This window comes from Terrapene carolina, unplaced genomic scaffold (genome assembly GCF_002925995.2).
Source record: "Terrapene carolina triunguis isolate 2854851 unplaced genomic scaffold, T_m_triunguis-2.0 Scaffold130, whole genome shotgun sequence".
NCBI classification, from domain to species: Eukaryota; Metazoa; Chordata; order Testudines; family Emydidae; genus Terrapene; species Terrapene triunguis.
The window spans coordinates 2,502,472-2,526,744 of NW_020664481.1; the positions used below are offsets into that span (position 1 = coordinate 2,502,472).

A 24,273-nucleotide genomic window follows, 5' to 3' on the forward strand; every position below is an offset into this window, starting at 1 on the left:
CCCCGGCCACAGGGCCCGGGTCAGCAGGCCAGCCCAGTAAATCTCGCCTGCTGCTGCGAGAGGCTGAGCAAGGCCTGGAACAAAACCATGAGCGGATGGCCCAGCTGTCCCTTTGCCCTAGCTGGAGAGGGGTGGAGATGGTCACTTAGAAACTGCCGAGCAACGGAAGGCCGCATTGATCCAGCCAGGCCAGGCCTTGTCCAGAGGGCAGGGCCGTTCAATAAAGGGGCCAGGCTCCCACCTGCACCGGGACACACAAGGGCCAGTGTGAAGGAATCAGGCAGCCAGCGGAATCCCACTGACAATGGGAGGCAGGACGAGGGCTGCAGATGTCTCGGCTTTGGAGCGGTGCCCCTCCTCCCTGCCCTCCGCGGCCGCAGCTTTGAAACTGCCTTTTACCGAGGAGGCGGCTCAGGCCCCTCACTGCTGCGGCCACCCCCTTCCCCCAGCCTGCTCCCCTTTAGCCAGGCCCTACTCCGAGGCTCTCTAGCGTGGGGGGAGGCTGAGTGCAGGCTGGAGGCTAGTGGGGCCCAGAGCTGAAGCATGTTAGGACTCCTGGCTGCAGAGGGAGCTGCTGCAGGGGGATACGAGCCAGGCAGGCAACCAGAGGACAGCTCTCTGCATGACTCCACTGTGGCCTGCACGGGGACAGGACAGCACAGGGCTGGACAGCAGGACAGTGCCTGATGTGTCGGCCCAGCTGGACGTGTGAGAGGGAGCTGATCCCAGAAGCGATACGGTGCCTGGCTGGGAGCAAGGGCTATCTAGTATGAGGCAGGGTGCATGCATACAGCCGCCAGGAGCCAGGGCAGGCTGAGCACATTGGGAGAAGGCAGCGAGAGATCGGGGCACCACAGTCAGCAAGGGCCAGATTAAGGAAAGCAGAGGCCTAGATCCATCCTCTCCCATGCCCCATGGCTGCCCCCCAGCTCTCCCCTCCACTTGCAGTGACAGTGGCAGAGAGACCCCCTCCCCGAGTGGCAGGGGCAGCACCTCTCTCTCCAGGAATGGCTAAGGGCCCCCATCTACCCCCAAGAGATGGGAAGGGGACCCCCCCCCCAGTACTCACATCACAGCTGCTGCCGGATCTTGGGGAGATGAGCTGGGCCGGCTGCACTTTTCTCCACCTACCACACAGCTCGCTGCTGGTACGGTGTGTGGCTGGAGGTGGGTCGAGTAGTTAGCACCCCCTGGAGCTGGAAGGGCGGTTCACCCTCTGCGCTAGCAGTTCAGGCTTCTGCACACTCAGGTCCCATTGTCAGTGTTTCTTGCACATCCAGGACTAATTTTTTCCCCCCCTTTTAAAAACGCCAGCCTGGGCTTTCAGTCCCACGACTCCCACAACCCATAGTGCTTTTCTTGGGATTAGTGGACAGGCACTCGTTGCCAAGGCTAGCACAGGTGCTGGGCAAAAGCAACCGTTCTAGTTAAGGCAGCCTGAGGCTGGCAGTCAGGGGCCCCGAACCCTCAGCAGTGCAGTGCAGAGCAGAACATCCCTTTCCAAGGGAGGGCAGTGAAGCCCTGCCACTCACTGCGGGCAGCAGCACTGGCACACCCATCGGACAGGACAGGCCTCTCCCAGACACCGCTGCTCTCGCTGATCAGCTTCCCTGCGTGCAGGATCTACGTGGGGACCGAGGAGGCGCCCCCCCCATTCCTGCAACGAATCACTGACCCTGCCCTGCTTCCTTTAGCTAAGGGAGGGAATCGAACAGCTGCTCCACTGAGTCCTGCAGGGAAAGATCACGACAGGTAACAGCTCCATGCTGCACCAGGCCGCACATCCAAGGCCAAATGCAGAGGTGCGGTAAGAAGGGGCAGAGGAGTCTCTACAGCTCCAGCGGGTAACCGCTTACAATCAGAAGCATCTGACCTTTGCTCCGAACGTGTTGAGATCCCTGCAGTTTCCTCTGTCCTGGGGCAAAACTCTCACTCAGCAACAGCGCAGGAGCCTGCCGGGGAAACGAGGTTAGCTGGGTCTCCCTACTGGCTAGACAGGGGAAGAGAGTGTCAATTCCTAGAGTACCCTGCTGCTAGCCTTCCCCTTCCAGAACCACAGCAGGGCAGGCTGGGAAGAGAGGCCCGAGGTCACAGATGTGTGGGACCCATTCAGAGACGGAAGCTTCTCCAGCCCAGAAAGCGATAGGGCCCAGCAGTTTTTAAGGGGACCCTGAGCCACAGCAGTGCCCAAATGCACAGACCAGCAGGAGCAGGGATCGTTTCTATCTCTGTGTTTGTAGGACAACGGGGCCCTGATGCTGATCGGGGTCTCTGGGCACAACCTACAGAAGGCAGAGTCAGACGTAGATTGTCAGCCTCAGTCCCCTTAGCTGAACATAGGCCTGAACACTGCCTAATTCCTTCGCTCCGGGTCAGGATCCTAGCTATCGGACTGGCAAGACTGGGGCTCTAAGCCCCAGGAGTTAAAGAGGAGAAGCCTCAGGATTTAGGGCAGGGAATGGATCTGACACGTTTATCTTGTCTCCTCCTTCCAGCCCCCGCCTCTGGGGCATATTTTCCGGCTCCATTATACTTGGCATAGGACAGGCAACACACATCAGGCTAGCCCTGATCACCTTCATTTCTCCCTGCCCAGCACCTCTGCTCCTCCCCCCCCCTTCCACCTGCTCTGAGCAGTGACAGGCCCCCAGGGGATCCTCTGTCCTATTCCCCACCCACCTTGCGACGGGAGCTCTAGTGCTTCCTTCTTAGGTGGGTCACGGCTTCTCTTCCATCAGCAGCTGCTGGGTTCGGTTCTTCATGGAAGCAGCAAGCCTTCCACCCCTTGTCCTGGCAGGTGGATCTCCTCCCCAGAGGTCACAGCAGGTGGTGTTCCCACCATGCAGCTCTCCCTGGCACCGTGGGACCGTCACTAGAAGCGCCAGCAATGCTCTCCCCAGAGACGTTTCACAGGGGCGTGGGACAAAGCGCAAACAGCCACTTCCACTAGTGCCACTGCCGCTTTGCTATTGGCCAAGGAGGGGTCACGTGATCTAAGCCAAGCCGATCGAGTGTGATTCTCAAAGCCACCTCAGCTGTGGCTCCCCGACTCCCACGAGACGTTAACGGGAGAGGAAGGATGTTAGGGCCCAGCCTGAGACCCGGGGTCAATTCTCTGCTCTGCCACAGACCCCGTGTGACCTTAGGCAGGTCGCCGTGTGCCTCAGTTTCCCATCTGTACAATGGGGATAACAGTTCAACTCTGCCCCCTGGGGCTTTGTGCGGATGAGGACAAAGGTGGACTGGCACTCTGATACGAGGGGAATGGGGGCCAGATGAGTACCTAAGACAGAAATTAATGGGAAACAGGCATCCAACTCCTCCAGGCAGCCAGCCCCACCCTTCCTCTCTGTCAGGGGCCAAGTCAGTCACGTGAGTGTGTCGCAAACGGAGGGAGTGATTGGACAGTTCTCAGAGAAAAGCACTTTCCTAGGCTAAGAGAAAGCGACCCCCCCAACCCACTAGGCAGTGATGCTGGAGGTCACTTTTTAGCTTAAAAGTAATGAACCTCATCTGCACTCAACACACTCCAGGCAGGACTGCACCCAGAGCAGGGGCCAGGCGACCCCCGATCCGCTGCTCTGGGGTAATGAGTGTCCTCCCCGCTGGGGCCCAAAGGGAGAGATGAGCTCCCCCACCCACTTAACACCAAGGATCAGACCCAGACAGCTCCTCCATCCTTCGAGATGGTTTAATATGAGAGAAAGCGAATCCACAATACAAAATTTAAAAACCAGCCCCTTGGTTTTCCCCCTCCCCTGTTTTCTACCCATTTAGGAGATGACAAAAAAAAGAAATAAAAGAAGGGAGCGTGGCTGCCCAAAGCGCTGCGTGGCCGTGGACAGGCCCCAGGTGGAACGTCGGGATGGCAGAAAGACTTCAGACAGACGTGGCTTACAGAGATTCTCCCATCCCGACACACACACACACACACACCACGATGCTGATACACAATTGGTCTTTTTATCTTTATCCCTTGCGATGGGACCTGGATCCCAGCCTGGTCCCGACACGCCCATCCTGGCCCAGGCGTGCAAGGTCACTTCTCTTTTTTATCCGTTTCCATCCTTGCGTCTTTGGAGTCCCCAGGCTCCTCCTTTGGCGTGGAATTCTCCTCATAGCTGAGGGCAAGAGAAGGAGAGGATGGTGGGAGTTAAGCAGCTGCAGTTCTTAGGAAAGTCAGCGGCTCTGCTTTGGGTGCAAGTGGGTGGGGACCGTGTGGATCAAGACCAAGGGCACTAGCATGGTCAGCCAGCTGCACAGAGAGCGGAGCTTTCCAGCCCACCCCTAGCAGTGCCGATCACTGGGCTGTGGGGAGAACAGCTCCCACTGTCACTGCAGTGTTACAGCGCCGGACAGTGGATTCAGCTGAAGTCACTGGGACAGGGGAGGCTGACAACGGCCATCCTGAAGACAACGTAAGATGCACTGTCGTCCCTCCCTCCCCTCCCCAAATAGACATTCCAAACCGAGAAGAGAGGATTTCACCAGGGCAGCAAGGCACACACGCAGATACACTAACACATGCTCCAGTCAGCCCACTGAGCACGCCCGCCGATGGACACCCGCTCTCGGTCAAGGGACTGAGAATTCAGCTCAAGCCAGCCCTGGCTTGTGTAGGCGGCACGTGGATCTGATAGCGCTGGCTCCCAGCGCCACGCAGAACATTCGGACATCCTGAATAAAAGCATTGCCCCTCGACACTGCCCCTCTGTACAGCGTGGCATTGGCATTTTCACGAGGCCAGACGGGCCAGGCTGTGAAGAGCACGTGTGCCTGGGACAAGTGACCTCAGTTAAGCCAGCAGCCGGGGGGCAGGCTATTCAGTAAGGCAGATTTAGGTTTCTTCTTCTTTCGGGTGGCTGGCTCTGGCTGTATGAAAGGAAGAGCGTCCGCAGGGGCCGTTCAGGGATTGGTTCCCTGGGGCACCAGAGGAGATCCTGGCAGCAAGGCCTTCAGGCAGACGGTGGAGAGCTGAACACGTGCAATGCTGCCACCCACGCCTCGGACACCTCTGAACTAATGACCCCAGGCACTTGATCCCGTGCATTGGGCTCACGAGCTGGGTTCAGACTGGGCAAGCAGGTGGCCTGAAGGTGCTCTGGCACTTAGTGTGGTGACCCAGGATGCCGTCAGGGGAGGGGCCACCAGCTCAAAGGCGGAAAGAGTGAGACCAGCCCATCGCAGCGAGGCAGATGGCCACAGCACAAGCCAGACACCGTGGAGCTGGGAAGGAGTTTGACAGAACTGGAGAGACCCTACCTGGCCAGACAGAGACAGACAAAGAAAGGGCATCGGGTGCGATTGCTACATGGCGCTGGGGCTTTGCTGCCGGCGTCGGCGGGGACAGGACAGTTTCTGCTGCATGGAATCGGCAAGGCTGGCCGGAGAACCCGACACGGTTGGGAAGTGGGTAAGTCTTGGTGTGTGTGGCAAGATTTCAGCAGAGGATTCATAGCTGCAGGAAAGACAGGAAGCAGGAAGGGGACAGGGAGGAATGGGATAGAAGGGAAAGAGAAAGAAAGGAATAAGAATCGCTTTGAGTGATCGGTCTGCAAACACTCCGCCCTGCAAAGCCTGCTTGCTGTCTCGTAACCCGCACTTCCGGCCCCAGCACTGGGATGAGCTGAGCGGCTGGTTTAGCTCACACTGCTGGGTACTGTATGTGAGCCCTGGGGGCGCGAGCCTACACGAGTGTAGCTGTATGAGGCATGAGGGGCCGAGGTCTATGGCATGGCCGTACCTGCAGTGTGACCACGGAGAGCAAATGGACAGGGCTCAGCAGGAGAATAGAATTGGGCACCAATGCACAGAAGTGCACACAGGGTAGGGCGAGGCCCAGAGGCCTTTGAGAGGCAGCAGACCAGTGCATGCAAAAGCTCTTCCATACATGTCTAGGCCGGCTGCTGTGCTAGCTATCGGATTTCCTGGGAGATGGGAGGTTGGGGACCTGCCTAAGAGGGCTCTGCAGGGGCATGAACCCCAGAGAGTTCGCTCCAAGCTGGGGGCCGCCTCGCTCTGCTCCAGCCTGCATTTCCTCCCCCCCCCCGGCCCCCCTAAGCCAACCGTTCCCCCCGCCTCTTCTCCCCCGTCGTCCTGGCTGCCTCGCCAATCCCCTCCGCAGCCAGGCACGGCACAGCCCCCCTCCTCTTAGGGCACTGGTTCTGGGAAGCCCAGCAGCGTGTTTACAACTGCCCGGCCATTGAAAATACCGCTGCACTGAGCAGCAATTCTACTGTTTGGGCACCTGGTGCTGTCCAAAACCCGTAAGCTCCTCAGAGCAGAGCCACGTCTCCACGTTCAATACACACTGGAAACCGCAAGGGACTGCGGGCCGAGAGCTCGTGTGGAATTTAGGGCCAGGGACCATCCTCAGACTGAGGTGTGCTGCCAAAAGCGCAGGTGGCTGATGGAGACGCATGGAGCAGCTCCCCATCTCAAATCACAGACTTTCAGCGCTCACAGGAACACAGGCTGCATCAAAGCAACCTAGGATCCTACACCTGGTGGAATTCCTAGGGTGGGGAGGCTTCCGTCCCTCCAGGCACATGAGCTCTACCAAGTTCCATTTCCTCCTCCAAATACTGGAGCAGTTTCAAGAGATGCTGGACCCCAGAAACTTTCCTAAGACATCCAACCCCCGCGCTCTCTGCAAGACAGCCGACTTCCGGAGATGCAGAATGCTGCGTCCGCCTCCAAGATGCTAGGAGGGTATCGCTCTTTCCTAGCAAGTTAGTTCTAAGGGGGGCTTGCTAACAATTGAGAGCCACACCGGGGTAAGAGCTATACGCGGCATCCATGCCGGCCCAGCGCTCCGGAACATTAACCCTTCTCGCTCTGCCACACGAGTCCACGAGCTCCTTGCTCAAATACCGCGTGTGCAAGCAGCTTGTCTCTCACCAGAGCCGTCTCTAGCACGGGAGGGGATGCTGCAGCAGGCTGGTGAGTCACAGGCGTGTGTGAAAAGTGGCTGCAGGATACCAGGTGCACAGGAAGGATGAAGCCAGAACACACAGTGCCTGCAGCAGCGACTGTCAGAAGCAAACATCAAAGAGCAGGCAGGTGCTGAAGGGACTGGGAAGAGGGGAGAAGTCCCAGCGAAGAGCCACAGTGGGGAAGACGCACAGTAGCATTCCCTGGGCTAGGAGATGGGGAGGGAAAGTCTGGTTCCACTGGCATCCAGCAGGTGAATGACAACTCGCCCCTTTACTTTACCACACTTTTGCCCCCACTAGTTTCTGATCAATTGTGTGTCAGCCCAGTGGGTTCAGGCCAGCTGCTAGACCCGGAGCCGCAGGGCCCCCTCTGAGCAGACGGAGGCCACAATGCAAGGAGCTCGCGTTTCCACGTGCCGTGGACTGTCCAAGTTCTCCCGTGACACGTGAGGAGGACGCCAGCTCTGGGGAGGAACTTACAGGGCTCCATTGTGGCTGGGAGGGTGCAGGACCCCCATGTCTGGGACAGGCCAGCCAGAAGGTGCTGGAGCCAGACTGAAGGGCGCCTCCAGTTGCTGGCCAGCAGGGCTAGAAGCGCCCCCTCTGCAGAGCCGGGGCGGGAGTAGCACAGAGAAGATGGCTACATAGCTAGGACCTGGATGATTAAACTGGCCTGGTGGTACCCGTGATGATGAAGCATGCCATTACCTCTCCAGGCTGGGCTGGCTCTGCTCCCTTCCCCCAACGTGCACTGGGTGCTGACGAGCCAGGTGTGCTGGCCCACCCTCTGACTTCACCCCAGCTCATCGGAAGAGTGAGTCAGAGTTCACGGGACAGAGCAATACCAGAGGCCTCACCTGTGTTCCAGTCCTGGCGCTCCCACACAGCTACCCAGGAGGGTAGGGACCGGGCTAGAGGTGGAACGCTCCAGGGAGACGTGTATGAACACAGATTCGCTCCCTCCACCCGTACACACGCCCACGCGCCCACAGCATGCCCAGATGCACTCGTCCGTTTGCCTGCGCCCCAGCATGGGAACACCTGCACATTTCAGGCACTCCCAGCACTGCCGGCTAGGGAGCCGTGCCAGAGGCGGACTTACCTGAACATTTCGGTTACTTCTCCCTTCACCAAGGCCACGAGGAGAGGGAACCCAATGCAGGCAGGGACCAGGTACAGCAGGGCCGGCTGAGGGGGAGGAAAAACGGAGGTAATTACTGCATTCAACAGCCAAAAAAACCAACACAGCCTGCAGCAAAGGCCCTTGGGGAGGAACGGGGCTGGCTCGTCTCGGGTTCGCGGCTGGTCTCAGTCCCCAGATTATGGAGTAAGTCACACACGAGGGAACGCTGGGCATGGCTCAGTGTCAGATCTTTCCTTTATGCTCCAGAAATCTGTAAGCATCGAGTCCCAACATACCCTGATGCCGGGGTAAGAACGTGACCCGAAGTCCCACACTCTGGCCCAGCACTCCCAGTGCAGAGCACTTCCAGGAAGGGGCGGGTGACACTTTACAGGTGCTGACTTTCTGATAGCCAAGGTCCCATCTGCTTGTCTAGCACCCACCTGGATGGGGACTAATGATCTGGGGATACGGCCCTGGAGGAGGAGCGGAGAACCCCCAAGTACTGACCACCCCACTGCACCAGGCTATCGGAGTTATGTGCTGAGGGCCTAGTGGCTGCCACGCTCGCCCATAGTTTCCACATCTTGTTCATTCCTCCCTCCCCTGCAGGGGGCAGCTGGGAAGCATTAAAACTAGCCGGGTATTTCTGCTGCGCTTGCCCCTGCTCCTGCGATCCAGAGACGAGCCCAGGAGAACACGCCGATACTCCCTGTTACCGAGGAGCAGGCGGTTCTCAGCGCACGAGCAGAGCTCCCCACTGACGTGATGGAGTCGCAAGGCCAGGGAGAACCACCCCCCTCCTCCAGAAGACAGGAAAGTGCAGTTATACTCAGAGATGCCCACAGCAGGCTCCACCTTTAGTGCCTGGGAATCCCAGAGCCCGTTTGCCCAATTTATAATCGGAGACAATTCATCAATGCACACTTCACCCGGGAGCTGAAAACCCTGCTGGCGTGGCTGCCTCCTGCGTCACCCCTGGCAGGACACACCCTGCAGGAGGATTTTAGCAGATAGTTTTGCAGATGCATGAGGCTCTGCTGTGCTAGCAGCAGTGAACAGGTAGCACTCCCAGGGGCAGGCCCTAGTAACCTTTGCATTTAATGCAGTCTCTCCTCAGCCAGGTGCTCCACTCTGTTAGGAAGCGCACCCCCCCAATATGAAAAGGCAAAGCGGAGTGGCTGTGTCTAGCATCTCAGGGTGGTCACCACACAGTCTCAGCTCAGAGATACAGACTAGATTCTCTGCCCCCGAAGCAGCACTGTCCCCCTGATTGTAACGCAAGTTCTGACCAAGCTTCCCCAACCGGCTGCTGCACTTGGCTGCTTGAGGCAGAGCGGTAATGGGCAAGGCACAGAAGACAGGGGATTCGCCGCCCTTGATGGCCAGGGACGGCAAACTCTGTGCAGTGGAAGGCATGTCTTACAGATCCTCACTGCACAAACACAGGGAGAGCTTGTGGCCAAAACGGCAGTTTTGCAGCTCCTTTGATAGCGTGAGGCGAGGCCAGTTGGACAGCAAGCTTACCTGGGCATGTTTGAAGATGTGCATGATGAAGATGGTCAGGCCCAGTCCAAAGATGTATGCCACAAAGCTGGTGTAGAAGTACGTGTGCGTGTTCTTCTTTAAACTACAGGGGAGGGAAGAGAGCAGGATTAACATGGGCCCCAAACCACTCCAGCTTATGGGATTTGCGAGCTTTATCAGGACAGATCTGCAGCTGCCTAGCAATCTAGTGGCAACACATCCACACAGGAGACTGACATCCAGGCTGGCAGAGACCATCGGCACCATTACTCCTGAGCAGCCCTCCTGCCCGTGCTCGGAGTGGTGCAGAGAGGATCTGGTGAGAGCACAGTCCAGTCCTGGAGGGGAGGCTGCCATGACACGAGGTCTCTGGAAGGATCCTGGAACCCCCAGTCCTTACCCAATAAACACAAAGTGCCCTGCAGTCTTACCCCATTAACATGAGCGAGGAAGCTGCAGTGAGAAACCCTCCACCAAGGGAGCAGCTCTTCACCTGTATCTCCCTGCACCTATTCCCCGGCTGGGCAGCTGTTTTACTACAGGTCAGGCCGGGGCAGCAGCTGCAGGCAGAAGCACCCGCAGCACTTCCAGCCCTGCACGGATCCATGTGGCAAGTGGAGCGTTTGAGGAGGAGTGGGAACCTGAGGGAGGCATGTTCAGTCGCCCATCTTTCAAGTGACGCAAGGTGACCACTGAGAACTAGAGTCCCAGAGGCAGGCCGAACGCCGTGTGGGAAGGCCCTGCTTTCCCTACCCATGGGAAAACACAGCCCTGGCAACAGATGCGCACAGACAATGGGTCACATGTCCGGAGAAGTGCTGTGTGTGTGTGTGTGTGTGTGTGTGTGTGTGTGTGTGTGTGTGTGTGTGAGTGTGTGTGAGAGAACCACACCCAACAGCTTCCCACTGGCCTACACCATCGGCAACAGTGACCCTGAGCGCTCCTCTTCCTGTCTCCATGTGCCCAACCACCCCAGTATTGCTGCCTCGCCTCCACTTCTCCCAGCTCCACCACAGCGGTCTCCTCTTTGCTCTTCCTCCAGGCCCAGCCTGTGTGGGATGCTGCTCTCACACGCACAAACGCAGCAGAGTTTCCAGGGTCAAACAGCGTGACAGGGCCCCAGTCATTTCAGGGTCCAGATCACAAGTGACCCCCCCCCGCCCATGGACTTTCCTGGTCCTCACAGACCTGATCTTTCTGGGCTTGTCTAGCACCAGGCTCTTTTCAGTCACAACGATTGTTGCCTTCTCCTTTGTTCTTCTGCTTTCTAGACTAACCCCGTGGCCTCCTGTCAAAGCTTCCCCATCTCAAGGCTCAGCAAGAGATGTCTGGCCACCCTGGCCTTCCTCCTCTAGTTCAGCAAAGCACGCTGGGGCAACTTACACAAATGCAGTGCAAAACAAAGCTGTCCTGTAGACATGCTCCTAGAGGCACAGCTCACCTGATGTCAAAACGCAGCAGCAGAGCAATGAAGATCCCTGAGGGGCAGAAACACAGAGTTAGAGAACGGGATGGAGAGATCACCTATCTGACAGCTGGTGCCAAATGCAGGGATGGGATGATTTTGTACTTGGCCACGGCCACAAGCACATTGGGACCACAGCACCCCCTTGTGGCTGAATTCAATATTGGTCCAGTTCTAGCGAAACAATTCCTGACTCCCTTGGTATTGTAAAGCAGTGGTTCTCAACCAGGGCACATGTACCCTGGGGGTACACGGAGGTCTTCCAGGAGGTATGTCAACTCATCTTGGCTACATAAAAAGCCCCAGCGAAGTCGGTACAAACTAAAATTCCATACAATAACTTGTTTATACTGCTCTATATACAGAAATGTAAGTACAGTATTTATATTCCAATTGATTTTATAATTCTATGGTAACACTGAGAAAGTCAGCCATTGTTCAGGAATAGTGGCTGTGACCACTTTTGTATTCGGATGTCTGATTTTGTAAGCAGGTAGTTTTTAAGGGAGGTGTAACTTGGGGGTACACAAGACAAGTCCCACTCCTGAAAGGGATACAGGAGTCTGGACAGGTTGAGAGCCACTGCTGTAGATCACCCAACCCCAACCCCTCGCTGCAAAGGGAAATGGCAGGAGGGAGAGGCACTGAAGATCAGGGGAGTAAAATGCTGGGGCACAGGGCAGAGCAACCCACAGGAGGGAATGCACCCGAACCCACATGCTCACCCCACTTCCTTTCAGACAAGTGGTCCCTAGCCTGGAAGTCAAACTGGTGACCAAGTGTGCTGCTGTCTCCATCACCACGCTGGGCAGCACCGGAGCACATTCCTTAAGGAACACTTCCCTGGCCCCAACGTACCAGGCCGCACACTAGAGCTAGATTACGTGACCAGGCCCAGCACATCTGCGAGCACCACTAGCTGTGCTGTCAGAAGCCCTCCCCTTCAGAGAACACTTTTCAGTCTAAAATGCTTCCCACCAGTTCCTTCCCTAGGGGCCTACGGTAGCAGTTGGGAGGGAAAGGGATCTCCTGAGAGTCCAAACCCTGAGAGGGGAGCGGCAGCAAGACGGCAGCATATCCCTGCATCAGCGCTCCCAAGGAGCACAGCCCAGGTCAGCCAGCCCCAGCTCCCGGCACGGCTGACTTGAGAAGGTATCCGGCAGCCCCACGCTGCGAGCCTGCAGCAGGCTCTATCTCAATGCATACAACGGAGCCGACTAGCAATGGCCTTGCTGCCGATCAGCATGGCAAACAAGCTCCACAGCTATCATGACAGCTCCAATGCCAACACCTGGCTTCCCTCTACCACCTTTCCCATAGGCCTTCCCCTCTCCTTACTCCCTTTCCTACTCCCAGCCTCAGGCTCCGCAAAAGCCAAGGGCTTCGCCAAGCTCCCTTTGACAGCCTCCATTCTGGGCCCTCCCCACTTCAGCACCACGAGACCTCGTCCTCATCCCGCTCTTATACAGAGGATTCCCTGGTTGACCTGTAGCCATTCAGCTGGATTTGTAGTGCACACTCCACAGCCAGGCCCAGCAGGCCAGAGTCCAGGCACCAAAATCGTATCCTTGGTCGAGTAACACACGTTCTATTAACACACCATCCAGTCATCTTTACCTGGAATTACAACATCGCCAAGGCCCAACATGGCAAAGTTGTCCGCCTCCAGCCCCTTCTCCAGCAGATCCTGGGGGAAAACCACTGGAAAAGCAGAAAGGGAGCATTAAAAAGGGGAAGAGCTCAAGTTTAAAAGCACAAACCCAAGCTGATGCTTTGATTGGAGATTAGCAGCAGGTGTGCAGACGTACAGGAATGGAAAAAGGGGAAGGAGAAAGGGAAAGGGAAAGGATGGGATAGCTCAGTGGTTTGAGCATTGGCCTGCTAAACCCAGGGTTGTGAGTTCAATCCTTGAGGGGGCCACTTAGGGATCTGGGGCAAAAAAATCTGTCTGGGGATTGGTCCTGCTTTGAGCAGGGGTTGGACTAGACCTCCTGAGGTCCCTTCCAACCCATATATATATATATATATATATATATATATATATATAAAAAAAATATAAGTGTGTGTGTGTGCGCACACACCCCCACCCAATCTATTCTTATTGCCACAAAGCTGCATCAACTTACTGCATATCCCCACCCCCCTGCAGGCCCTGGAAAGCAAGGGAACAAGGAGATAAATCATTCAAATCCCATTCACACGCCACGCTTGCCAGCCAACACCCACAGCAGGTGACTGGGGGACATATGCCCCATCTACATGCAATTCTTCCATGCATGAAGGCTGGGCTCCTCCTGGTGGGCTGGGGAAGCAGAGGTATTAGGACATTCAGAGCTTCCTTTGGTGAAGCGGTCTTGATTGCCCCCATCTCGCAGGCAGCAGTGCTGTATGGCGCCAACTTGGGGGAAGATCACATTGAGGGGGCAAAGAAAGAGGGAGGTGGGAAGCCTCCAGGCATCCTGCTCTGGGTCCCCCAGCTGGAGATGAGTCCAATAGGGCTGCTCAGGTGGTTTGCAGAAGCTGCCGTCTCTGGAGAGGAGCCAATAGTTTCAGTTCAAGACACTTCACAAGCTGAGGTGTCCCATCTAGAAGCAGGAGATGACATGGTGGGAGGGGGCAGGGAGACAGGAAAGAAGGCAGCGGATGGAGCATCATGAACAGACTATAGCCATCCAGGCCCCCGGGGGCCAGGAGTTCAGAGTGACCCGTGCCCGTGCCACGATAGGAATGCATGGCAGGGTTGTCTGGAGTGGGTGGGCTGTTTAGCTAAAGGAACCCAAAGAAACAGGCAACTCAGGGAAAAGGTGCAGTATGGTTCTTTCACTAGATGTGAAAGCAGAAGAGTCAAATATGGTAAAAATCTGATATGAATCCAGCAGTCCCACAGACTCACTATAGACATTCCCTGCGTGACTAATAAGAGCACAGCAGTGGGAATATAGTGCCGACCACCTGACCAGGATGGTGATGGTGACTCTTGGGAGATTCAAGAGGCTACAAAAACAGAAACCCCAACAACAACAGGGATTTCAGCTAACCCCGCATTGACTGGGAACATGTCACCTCAGGAGAGGATGCAGAGAGAAAATTTCTAGCAGCTAGTTCTGGAACCCACAAGGGGAGGGGCAATTCTTGATTTAGTCCTAAGCAGCGCACATGATCTGGTCCGAGAGGTGAACCGCTCAGTAACAGCAACCAGACCATCCTTGGAGGGGGGAAAATACCAAAGAAACCCACCACAGTAGCATTTCACTTCAGAAAGAGGAAGTACACAAAAGTGATCAGGCTAGTTCAATGGAAATGAAAAAGAACAGTCACAAGAATGAAATGCCTGCAAGCTGCATGGAAGCTTTTTAAAAGAGACTGTAACAGAGGCTCAAAATATATAAAACTAAAACTAACTAAATGAAAAATAAAACAAAAAAAACCAGTAAGAGCCAAAACACGCCACCATGGTAAACAACAAAAAGACCTCCCTTAAAAACTGGAAGTCTAATCTTACTGAGGAAAATAGAAAGGAATGTAAACTCTGGCAAGTCAAGCATAATTAGGCAGGCCAAAAAATAATTCGAAAAGCAACTAGCGAAAGAGAGACAAACTAACAGGAAATTTTTGTAAGTACATCAGAGGCAATAAGTCTGCCAAGCAACCAGTGGGGCCAGTGGACCATCAAAGTACTGACGGAGCACTCAAGGAAGCCAAGGCCTTTGCAGAGAAGCTAAATGAATCCTTTGCATCGGTCTTCCCTGCCAAAGGTGCGAGGGAGATTCCCCCACGTGAGCCATTCTTTTTAGGTGACAAATCTGAGGAACTGTCCCAGGTGGGGGTGTCACTCGAGGAGGCTTTGGAACAAACTGATAAATTAAACAGTCATAAGTCACCAGGACCAGATGGCATTCACCCAAGAGTTCTGAAGTAATTCAAAGGTGAAACTGCAGAACTACTAATTGTGGTACGTAATGTATTATTTAAATCAGCCTCTGTACCAGATGACTGGAGGATAGCTTATGTCATGCCAATTTTTTTTAAAAAGGCTCCAGTGGCAATCCTGGCAATTACAGACCAGGTGAGCCTAACTTCAATACCAGGCAAATTGGTTGCAACTATAGTAAAGAACAGAATGATCAGACACAGAGATGAACACAATATGTTGGTTTTGTAAAGAGAAATCCTGCCTCAATCAATTCGAATTCTTTGAGCAGGTCAAACTTGTGGACAAGGGTGATCCAGGGGATATAGTGTACTTGGACCTTTGGAAGCCTTTAACAAGGTCCCTCACCAAAGGCTCTTAAGCAAAGTAAGCGGTCATGGGATAAGAGGGATGGTCCTCATGGACCAGTAGCTGGTTAAAAGAGAGGAAACAAAGCGTAGGAATAAATGGTCAGTTTTCACAGAGGAGAGAGGTAAATAGCCAGGTCCCCCCAAGGATCCGTACTGGGACCAGTGATGTTCAACATATTCATAAATGATCTGGAAAAAGGGGTAAACTGGGAGATGGACTAGTTTTGTATTAGCTGCAAACTTTGCAAGATAGGGAAATCCAAAGCAGACTGAGAAGAGTTACAAAGGGATCTCACTAAACCGGGTGACCAGGCAAGAAAATGGCAGATGAAATTCGATGTTGATAAGTACAAAGTCATGCACATTGGAAAACAATCCCATACATACAACATACAAAATGATGGGGTCTAAATTAACTGTTGCCACAGAAGAAAGATCTTGGAGTCATTGTGGATAGTTCTCTGAAAGCATCTGCTCAATGTGCAGTGGCAGTCAAAAAAGCTAACAATGGTAGGAACCAGTAGGAAAGGGATAGACAAGACAGAAAATATCACGCCACTATATAAATCCATGGTATGTCCACACCTTGAATACTGCGTGCAGTTCTGGTCACCCCATCTCAAAAAAGATGGATTCGAACTGGAAAAGGAGAAAGGGCAACAAAAATGATTAGGGGTATGGAACAGCTTCCATATGAGGACAGATTAAAAAGACTGGGACTGTTCATCTTGGAAAAGAAATGGGGGGATATGATATAGGTCTATAAAATCATGAATGGTGTGAAGAAAGTGAATAAGGAAGTGTTAGTTACTCATTCACATAACATAAGAACCTGTGGTCACCCAGTGAAATTAATAGGCATTAGGTTTAAAACATACATAAGGAAGTACTTCTTCATATAACACAAAGTCAACCTGTGGAACTCCTTGCCAGGGGATACAGTGAAGGCCAAAGTATTACTGGGTTCAAAAAGGAATTAGATACATTCATGGGGGATGGGTCCATCAATGGCTATTAGCCAAGGTGGTCAGGGATACAACCCATGCTCTGAGTGTCTCTAAACCTCTTACTGCTAGAAGCTGGGGCTGGACAACAGGAGATGATCACTCGATAAATTGCCCTGTTCTGTTCGCTCCTTCTTTAGCATCTGGCATTGTCCACTGTCGAAAGAAAGGATACTGGGCTAGATGGACCATTGGTCTGAGCCAGTATAGCCATTATGATGTTCAAAAGTGTTTCCTTTACTTTCTAAAACGATTAGCTGGGAGATTCCATTGTCCCCTGGAGAGTTACTAAGCCAAATCTGGAGACTAAGAGGGATTCTATGAGCCAACAGTGTGTCCTTGTTGCCAAGAAGGCTAACAGCATATTGGGCTGCATTAGTAGGAGCATTGCCAGCAGATCGAGGGAAGTGATTATTCCCCTCTATTCGGCACTGGTGAGGCCACATCTGGAGTATTGCGTCCAGTTTTGGGCCCCCCACTATAAAAAGGATGTGGACAAATTGGAGAGAGTCCAGCGGAAGGCAATGAAAATGATTAGGGGGCTGGGCCACATGACTTACAAGGAGAGGCTGAGGGAACTGGGCTTATTTAATCTGCAGAAGAGAAGAGTGGGGGGGAGGGGATTAGATAGCAGCCTTCAACTACCTGAAGGGGGGTTCAAAAGAGGATGGAGCTCGGCTGTTCTCAGTGGTGGCAGATGAGACCAGTGCTTCTTGTTCTGTCAAGTTGCAGTGGGGGAGGTCTAGGTTGGATATTAGGAAAAACTTTTTCACTGGGAGGGTGGTGAAGCACTGGAATGGGTTACCTAGGGAGGTGGTGGAATCTCCATCCTTAGAGGTTTTTAAGGCCCGACTTGACAAAGCCCTGGCTGGGATGATTTAGTTGGGGATTAGGTCCTGCTTTGAGCAGGGGGTTGGACTAGATGACCTCCTAAGGTCTCTTCCAACCCTGATATTCTATGATTCTATTCCAGCTTTACATGCAAATCCCCACGTAGCCTGAACTGGGGAGCGGCTACCAACACCCCAGAATACTGCAGATTCCATGGCTTCAGGTGCCTTTCAGATCGCGTGTCTGATGCACCTGCCTTGTTCAGTGGCTGTAAAAACTCACTTCACACGTTTGAGGTGACCCTGAGTCCCCATGATTTCCACCTTAAAGGCTTTGTATTGACCCCCTTCACTGGCTGGGCCAGGTCTCTGCAGATATTCCCGCCCCATCATCAGAGACCTGAATGCTCACATCCAATGCTACCCTGCCTGGCAGGTGTATTGTTCTTCATGGCGTGCCAGTGACAGGACATGCCGAAAAGACCTATACCGAGCAAATGGCCGCGAGAGGATCCAAATTCCTCATGGGCAGAGTGCGAGCAGGAATAGGATTACAACCCCGAGGGAGGGAGCCCAGGAAAGAATTCACTCATGGACTGAGGCACACACAATAGAATGTAAAACGAGCCAGGTGGAGCACAGAGCCCAGGCAGCCAGGGTGATGGGCAGGAGACAGGACAGGTCCTCTCAGGAAGCAGGAAAGATCTACTCACGTTTTATTGGTGCCTCAAACGATTTGGCAACAGTCACCATCACGTTGGTGCCAAAAACCTAGGAGCAAACAACAGTCCAAAGTGAAACCATAGGCCCAAGTAATAACGAAAGAAGCCATTCCACTACAGCTGTCTAGCTGCAGCTACCACCACCAGAGCCAGTTGTGGTCACAGCAGAGACCAAGCTCCCGCCAGTCACAGAATCACAGTATTCATTTTCTACTGATTCACATTCGTTGAGTATGAAGCCAGAGTAACAGGAGTGCAGCAATTCTCCCAAAAGGGCCATATTTCTGGAGTTTAAAGTACTCGCTCTCCACACACCCACATCATATCTTGTTTGAAAGATTATTTTAGGTACGTTTAGATGAAGTATTATGTGGAACTGTCAAGTGGTGCCATAAGCTTGTACACAAGGTGAAACAATGGTACACAAAATGAGAGTCTTTTTTTGCACTGTTCCAGAAACACTAACGTGACGATGACTGGAGTTTTTACTGTTTACATTAATTTCAACACCTTATTGTGGTGTTTATTGGTGAAAACTACCAAACAACAATGTATTAAAAGATCTGTATTGGTTTTGCATGGGTGTTTTTTCCAGAAATTATGCTGTTCAGCACGTGGCAAAAGTGGTGAATATCAACATTTTGCAATATAGTAACATGAACTGTTTTCACATCACGTGAGATACTTTGACAATTAAGAATACAAGTGATTAGAATAGATTTCTTATATTTTTAATTGAAATTTGATGACCAGACCAGTTTCACACTGAAGGTTGTGAACCAGTAACAGTAGATTGCATGCTCCTAGCTTGCCCTGCACGGTGGGTAGGTATAAATGTACGCGGATTCCTAATGTAATGCTTTTCCCTTTGTAAATACAACGTCGCATTAGTCTGCCTGGTAGAAGGTTTTTAATTTGCAATTGCCTATGCATGCAGTACTAGCCTTTGAAATATTCTAGAAACTAGCTTTTTAATCCAGTGACACTTTATGCACAGGTCAGTATTGGTGTTAAAGATGACAATACACAGCTTCATATTATGAATACGCAAAAGCTTTGAGAGAAAGAAGTGGCCTAACAAGAAGTAGTGAAGACAAACCCCACAAACAAGTCCTTTCCTCGGCACTGAAGGGAGATGAAGAGCATGTTACAGCTCTTACCAACCACGTGAGCAATAATATGACAAACCCACTTGACCCTGTATCACATCTAGAGCAACATTTCTCAAATGTAGCCACTGGGGGCTTTTTTTGCGGTCACAGCTTCTTGGGTGGTGATTTGGGGGGTAGGGAGGAAAGGAGCAGCCCCTCCTCTGGGGCTGCCAGGAGGGTTGGGGCTTGCCCCCCTTTGGAGCCACAAACACCGGAGGAGCAGACGTCCGGTGTGAGTTTCCCATCTTCCCAGTGCAGTGGGGCTCAGGCTTCTGGCTTCAGCCCTGGCGTGGTGGGCGGCAGGCTCCGGCCACGGGCTATGACTGTGGGGCTTTGGTTACTCAGCGGTAGGCTCCATCCCTTGGCCGCAGGACTCCATCCCCGGACTCACCACCCCATCATTGCCCCTGCTGCCTTCCCTGCCCACTTCCCCATCCAAGCCTTAATTTGTTCCCCGGCTTGCCAGGGCTGAATAAGTCTGCTGTGAAAAGTGATATTTGTATATTTGTTAATATCAGTTTTCACTGCCTCTCAGCCAGCTAACAAGTCTGTTAATATAACTTTTCACAGCAGCAAACGTACAAATATCACTTTTCACAGAAGCAGACTTACTAGCTAGCAAGTCTAAAAAATGCAGCGAAAAAAGCAAAAGAAACAACAATAAAAAGAGACAAGAACATGCAAAGCACCTTATTTGTGTTTCTATTCTGTTTAGGTCCAGTAAAGAATAGAGACAACTGTACGTTATTTTTATTAAGTCTGCAAAAAAAAATGTACATAATAAATTACAATGATTTGGACATAGACATGTGCATATTTGTTTTTCCTAAAGTTGATTAAGTATTTAGGATTAAGCATCTGAGGGTGCTAAAGGAGTTGGCGGATGAGATTGCAGAGCCATTAGCCATTATTTCTGAAAACTCATGGCGATCGAGGGAGGTCCCGGATGACTGGAAAAAGGCTAATGTAGTGCCCATCTTTAAAAAAGGGAAGGAGGAGGACCCGGGGAACTACAGGCCAGTCAGCCTCACCTCAGTCCCTGGAAAAATCATGGAGCAGGTCCTCAAGGAATCAATTATGAAACACTTAGAGGAGAGGAAAGTGATCAGGAACAGTCAGCATGGATTCACGAAGGGGAAGTCGTGCCTGACTAACCTAATTGCCTTCTATGAGGAGATAACTGGCTCTGTGGATGAGGGGAAAGCAGTGGATGTGTTATTCCTTGACTTTAGCAAAGCTTTTGATACGGTCTCCCACAGTATTCTTGCCGGCAAGTTAAAGTAGTATGGGCTGGATGAATGGACTGTAAGGTGGATAGAAAGCTGGCTAGATCGTCGGGCTCAACGGGTAGTGATCAATGGCTCCATGTCTAGTTGGCAGCCGGTTTCAAGCGGAGTGCCCCAAGGGTCGGTCCTGGGGCCGGTTTTGTTTAATATCTTTATTAATGATCTGGAGGATGGTGTGGACTGCACTCTCAGCAAGTTTGCAGATGACACTAAACTGGGAGGCATGGTAGATACACTAGAGGGTAGGTATCGGATACAGAGGAACCTAAACAAATTAGAGGATTGGGCCAAAAAAAACCTGATGAGGTTCAACAAGGACAAGTGCAGAGTCTTGCACTTAGGACGGAAGAATCCCATGCACTGCTACAGACTAGGGACCGAATGGCTAGGTAGCAGTTCTGCAGAAAAGGACCTAGGGGTCACAGTGGACGAGAAGCTGGATATGAGTCAACAGTGTGCTCTTGTTGCCAAAAAGGCTAACGGCATTTTGGGCTGTATAAGTAGGGGCATTGCCAGCAGATCGAGGAACGTGATCGTTCCCCTTTATTCGACATTGGTGAGACCTCATCTGGAGTACTGTGTCCAGTTTTGGGCCCCACACTACAAGAAGGATGTGGAAAAATTGGAAAGAGTCCAGCGGAGGGCAACAAAAATGATTAGGGGTCTGAAGCACATGACTTATGAGGAGAGGCTGAGGGAACTGGGATTGTTTAGTCTCCAGAAGAGAAGAACGAGGGGGGGATTTGATAGCTGCTTTCAACTACCTGAGGGGGGGTTCCAAAGAGGATGGAGCTCAGCTGTTCTCAGTGGTTGCAGATGAGACCATTGCTCCTTGTTCTGTCAAGTTGCAGTGGGGGAGGTCTAGGTTGGATATTAGGAAACACTATTTCACTAGGAGGGTGGTGAAGCACTGGAATGCGTTACCTAGGGAGGTGGTGGAGTCTCCTTCCTTGGAGGTTTTTAAGGCCCGGCTTGACAAAGCCCTGGCTGGGATGATTTAGTTGGGAATTGGTCCTGCTTTGAGCAGGGGGTTGGACTAGATGACCTCCTGAGGTCCCTTCCAACCCTGATATTCTATTATTCTATTTTAGGAAAAATTGTCAAGCGGCCAACAGCAAGAGTTGGTGGCCACACACTGAAGCGCCGAAATTTTTTTTGTGAGAACACCTGATCTAGAAGTGCTTACCAACATAGCTACCGGACTACATGTAACATCACATGTACAAGAGTCTCTACTGAAAACAGCAGATGTTGGTGAAGAACAAACAGATTCATGAGAGGTGCAACTTGATTCTAATGAGACTCATAGTTTCTTCAGCCCAGTCAAGAAATCTGGCATCAAAACATTTGCTGATGTGGCCCAATAGGACCTGTACCTATGTCCCTCTTCCACGCTGATACAATGAGAAGAACAGACAAAGATGAATTAGGACATCAACTGGAAGCTCAAGATGGAAGAATCAATAAGCTAAGAGCATGCAACAGAGAATCCACAGTGTACATCAGAAGTGCCATGGCTGCCATAGAAATGATGGCACATTGCAATTCCACACCTTCGATGAACTGGCTGCTGAGTACTTGAGACAGGTCCAAAAAGGATTTGACAAAGCTAATTCTGCCATCTAAGTCTTTGACAGATACAACAACAGTAACTCCGTGAAAACTGCAGAAAGACAATACCGGACAGGATCGAAGGAGGGATGCAAGAAAGAGCAGGTGATTGATAGATGCCCTGTGCCTCCAAGGAAGAAGTTTCTAAGGCCTCTTCTACACTACAAAGTTTTGTCGGCAAAAAAGTTAAGCCGCTTTAATTAAAATCACTGTTGCATGCCCTCACTAGCTCCTTGTGTCGGCAGAGTGCATCCACACTAACAGCTCTCGCATGGACAGAGAGCAGTCCACTATGGGTAGCTATCCCACCGTGCAGGAGGCCGCAGGGTGCTTTGGGAAGGGTTTGCAATGCCTCAGTAGATTGTCAGCCACTTTTTCAACTGAAGTGGGAGGCGGGGGAGAGAAGAGTGGTATGTCTGTGACGGGGAAGCCAGCAGGCTGACCGACCTATCCTGTGGCAGGGGGAGAGGGATACCCCCCACCCCAGTCATCCCCTGGCTCTGCTCCGAGTCCGCACAGCAGTCTCTCCCGACAGCCCGCTCTGCCTGTGGCTCTGTGATTCCCCGAGCTCTCCCACAGCCTCCTCAGCTGCCGGGAGCCATCCCGAGCAGCTCTGTAGCTCTCCGTGCTGAGAAACGGCAAAGCAGCCCAGCAGTCCCCCTCCCCCCAAGCAGCCTGCCTGCCGCTGTGTTCCTAGTGCCGGGCAGAACAGGAGCCTTTGCTCTTTGTTCCCCAAACAGAGCAGCACGCTGGGCTGTCGGATACTTCCTGGAGCTTTGAAAGGGGAGGGGGACATGCATGCAGGGGAGGAGAGATCAAACCAGTGAGCAGAGCGGTCACAGCGGGCATTGTGGGATACAGGTGGAAGCCAGTTCTGTCGACCAAACAAACAGCAGTGTCTACACGGACACTTTGTTGCTTTAACTTTGCCGCAAAAAGCTTTATACCTCTCGTTGAGGTGGTTTTATATGGTCGGCAAAACGGCCGAGTTTTGCCACCAAAAGTAGCTTTGTAATGTGTATCCCTCCCGTTTTGTTGGCAAAAAGCAGCTTCTGCAGACAAAACTCTGTAGTATAGACAAGGCCTAACTGTGGCATCCAGCACCTTTCACACTTGTGAAATTCCTCTGACTAGATGGTTCAACGTATACCTGAGGGTGCATGAAAACGCTCAGCACAAACACCCCTCCTGGCTGGAGATTTTTCCAGTAGCACTTGCTCTTCACTACTTTCCGAAAATGGAAGAGAGAGAGAGAGAAACATGTGGATTGAAACACTCCATTACCAGCACAACTGACAAGTGTTGCACTTCATACTTGTGCGTGCAATTTGTGATGCACTCATTCCTGACTTCCGCAACATACCTCCTGCTGCACCGGCATTAACAGGATGTAGCTGTGTCATTCCTATTTGGTGTTTGGGGAAAAAAATCCGTGCTTAATGTTGTTAAAACAAAGACAGCTTACTGCTTCCGGGAGAGAGGGCAGACAAGCCAGGATGTCTGCAGCAAGGAAGTTGGTGGCAGTGCTGTCTGAGTGAGAAAGAAAAGAAGACCCACAGATCTGAATTGCTTGTGCCTGAATCTAGCCATCAAAAAGGACAAGTCACTGGTCAAACGCCCACCATGTGAGGACAGTTTTGAAGTGCATGTCAAAAGAGCATCTTGGCAAACAAAGATTTGGATGTCCTTGCACACAGGTAAACCAGACAGTGGATCACCATTGCAACATGGATGGAAAAAGGTGGATGATGAATTAGTTCCTGTATTCTTCAAGGGCCTGTTGGCATCTGGGCTTCTACAAGACCTTATTTGTGCCTGTACCAATAGGGGTTGCTGCATAACTATATAAGTTTAAAGGGTAAAACAAAATCTAATAGATTATGACCTCAAAGCATCACAACAACAATACAGAGAGACATTAAACTAACAGAAGTGAATGCAAATATTGAAAGTGGTCACTAACATGATGGTGTCAATTTATCCCTGTTTCTATGGTAACAGCACCACTTGACAGCTCCATATCATACCTCATCGTAAAGTAGACATCATAAGGTTCCAAATGATGTATGATGTGCATGTGTAGAGAGGATACATTAAGTCGACCAAATTGATGGTGCCTGCCATTCACATGAAGGCATTTCTGCAAAACTACAAACTGCTGACTTGGCCTCAATCAGCAGACAATGCATAGTTTGTGTCTGGAAGCTTAAAACAGGACTGAATTCAATAGGAAGTGTAACAATTGCTTCTGACAACTGTATTTTGCTCTGTGGCCATCTATTTTTATTGTATTATCTGGAGGAATGTGTCCATTTTAAATATTGACATCTTTTTGCTG

The 24,273-nt window shown here is 52.0% G+C and overlaps 1 protein-coding gene across 2 annotated transcripts in view; it reads right to left on the minus strand.

Moving 5' to 3' along the window:
• Nucleotides 1-3,673: 3,673 nt before the first annotated feature.
• The window catches only part of HM13 (histocompatibility minor 13), a 30,338-nt gene continuing 9,738 nt past the window's right edge, over nucleotides 3,674-24,273 (minus strand). The window contains exons 7-13 of one of the 2 annotated variants that reach the window (XM_026652736.2): nucleotides 17,879-17,936; nucleotides 12,668-12,751; nucleotides 11,027-11,063; nucleotides 9,586-9,688; nucleotides 8,038-8,123; nucleotides 5,263-5,458; nucleotides 4,036-4,121 (exon numbers count right to left, since the gene is read on the minus strand). In XM_026652736.2, coding sequence (XP_026508521.1) covers nucleotides 5,308-5,458; nucleotides 8,038-8,123; nucleotides 9,586-9,688; nucleotides 11,027-11,063; nucleotides 12,668-12,751; nucleotides 17,879-17,936 — 519 coding nt within the window. In that variant the 3' untranslated portion in view covers nucleotides 4,036-4,121; nucleotides 5,263-5,307. Of the gene's footprint in view, nucleotides 4,122-5,262; nucleotides 5,459-8,037; nucleotides 8,124-9,585; nucleotides 9,689-11,026; nucleotides 11,064-12,667; nucleotides 12,752-17,878; nucleotides 17,937-24,273 lie in introns of both variants that reach the window. The other variant, XM_026652737.2, reaches the window with a different exon arrangement.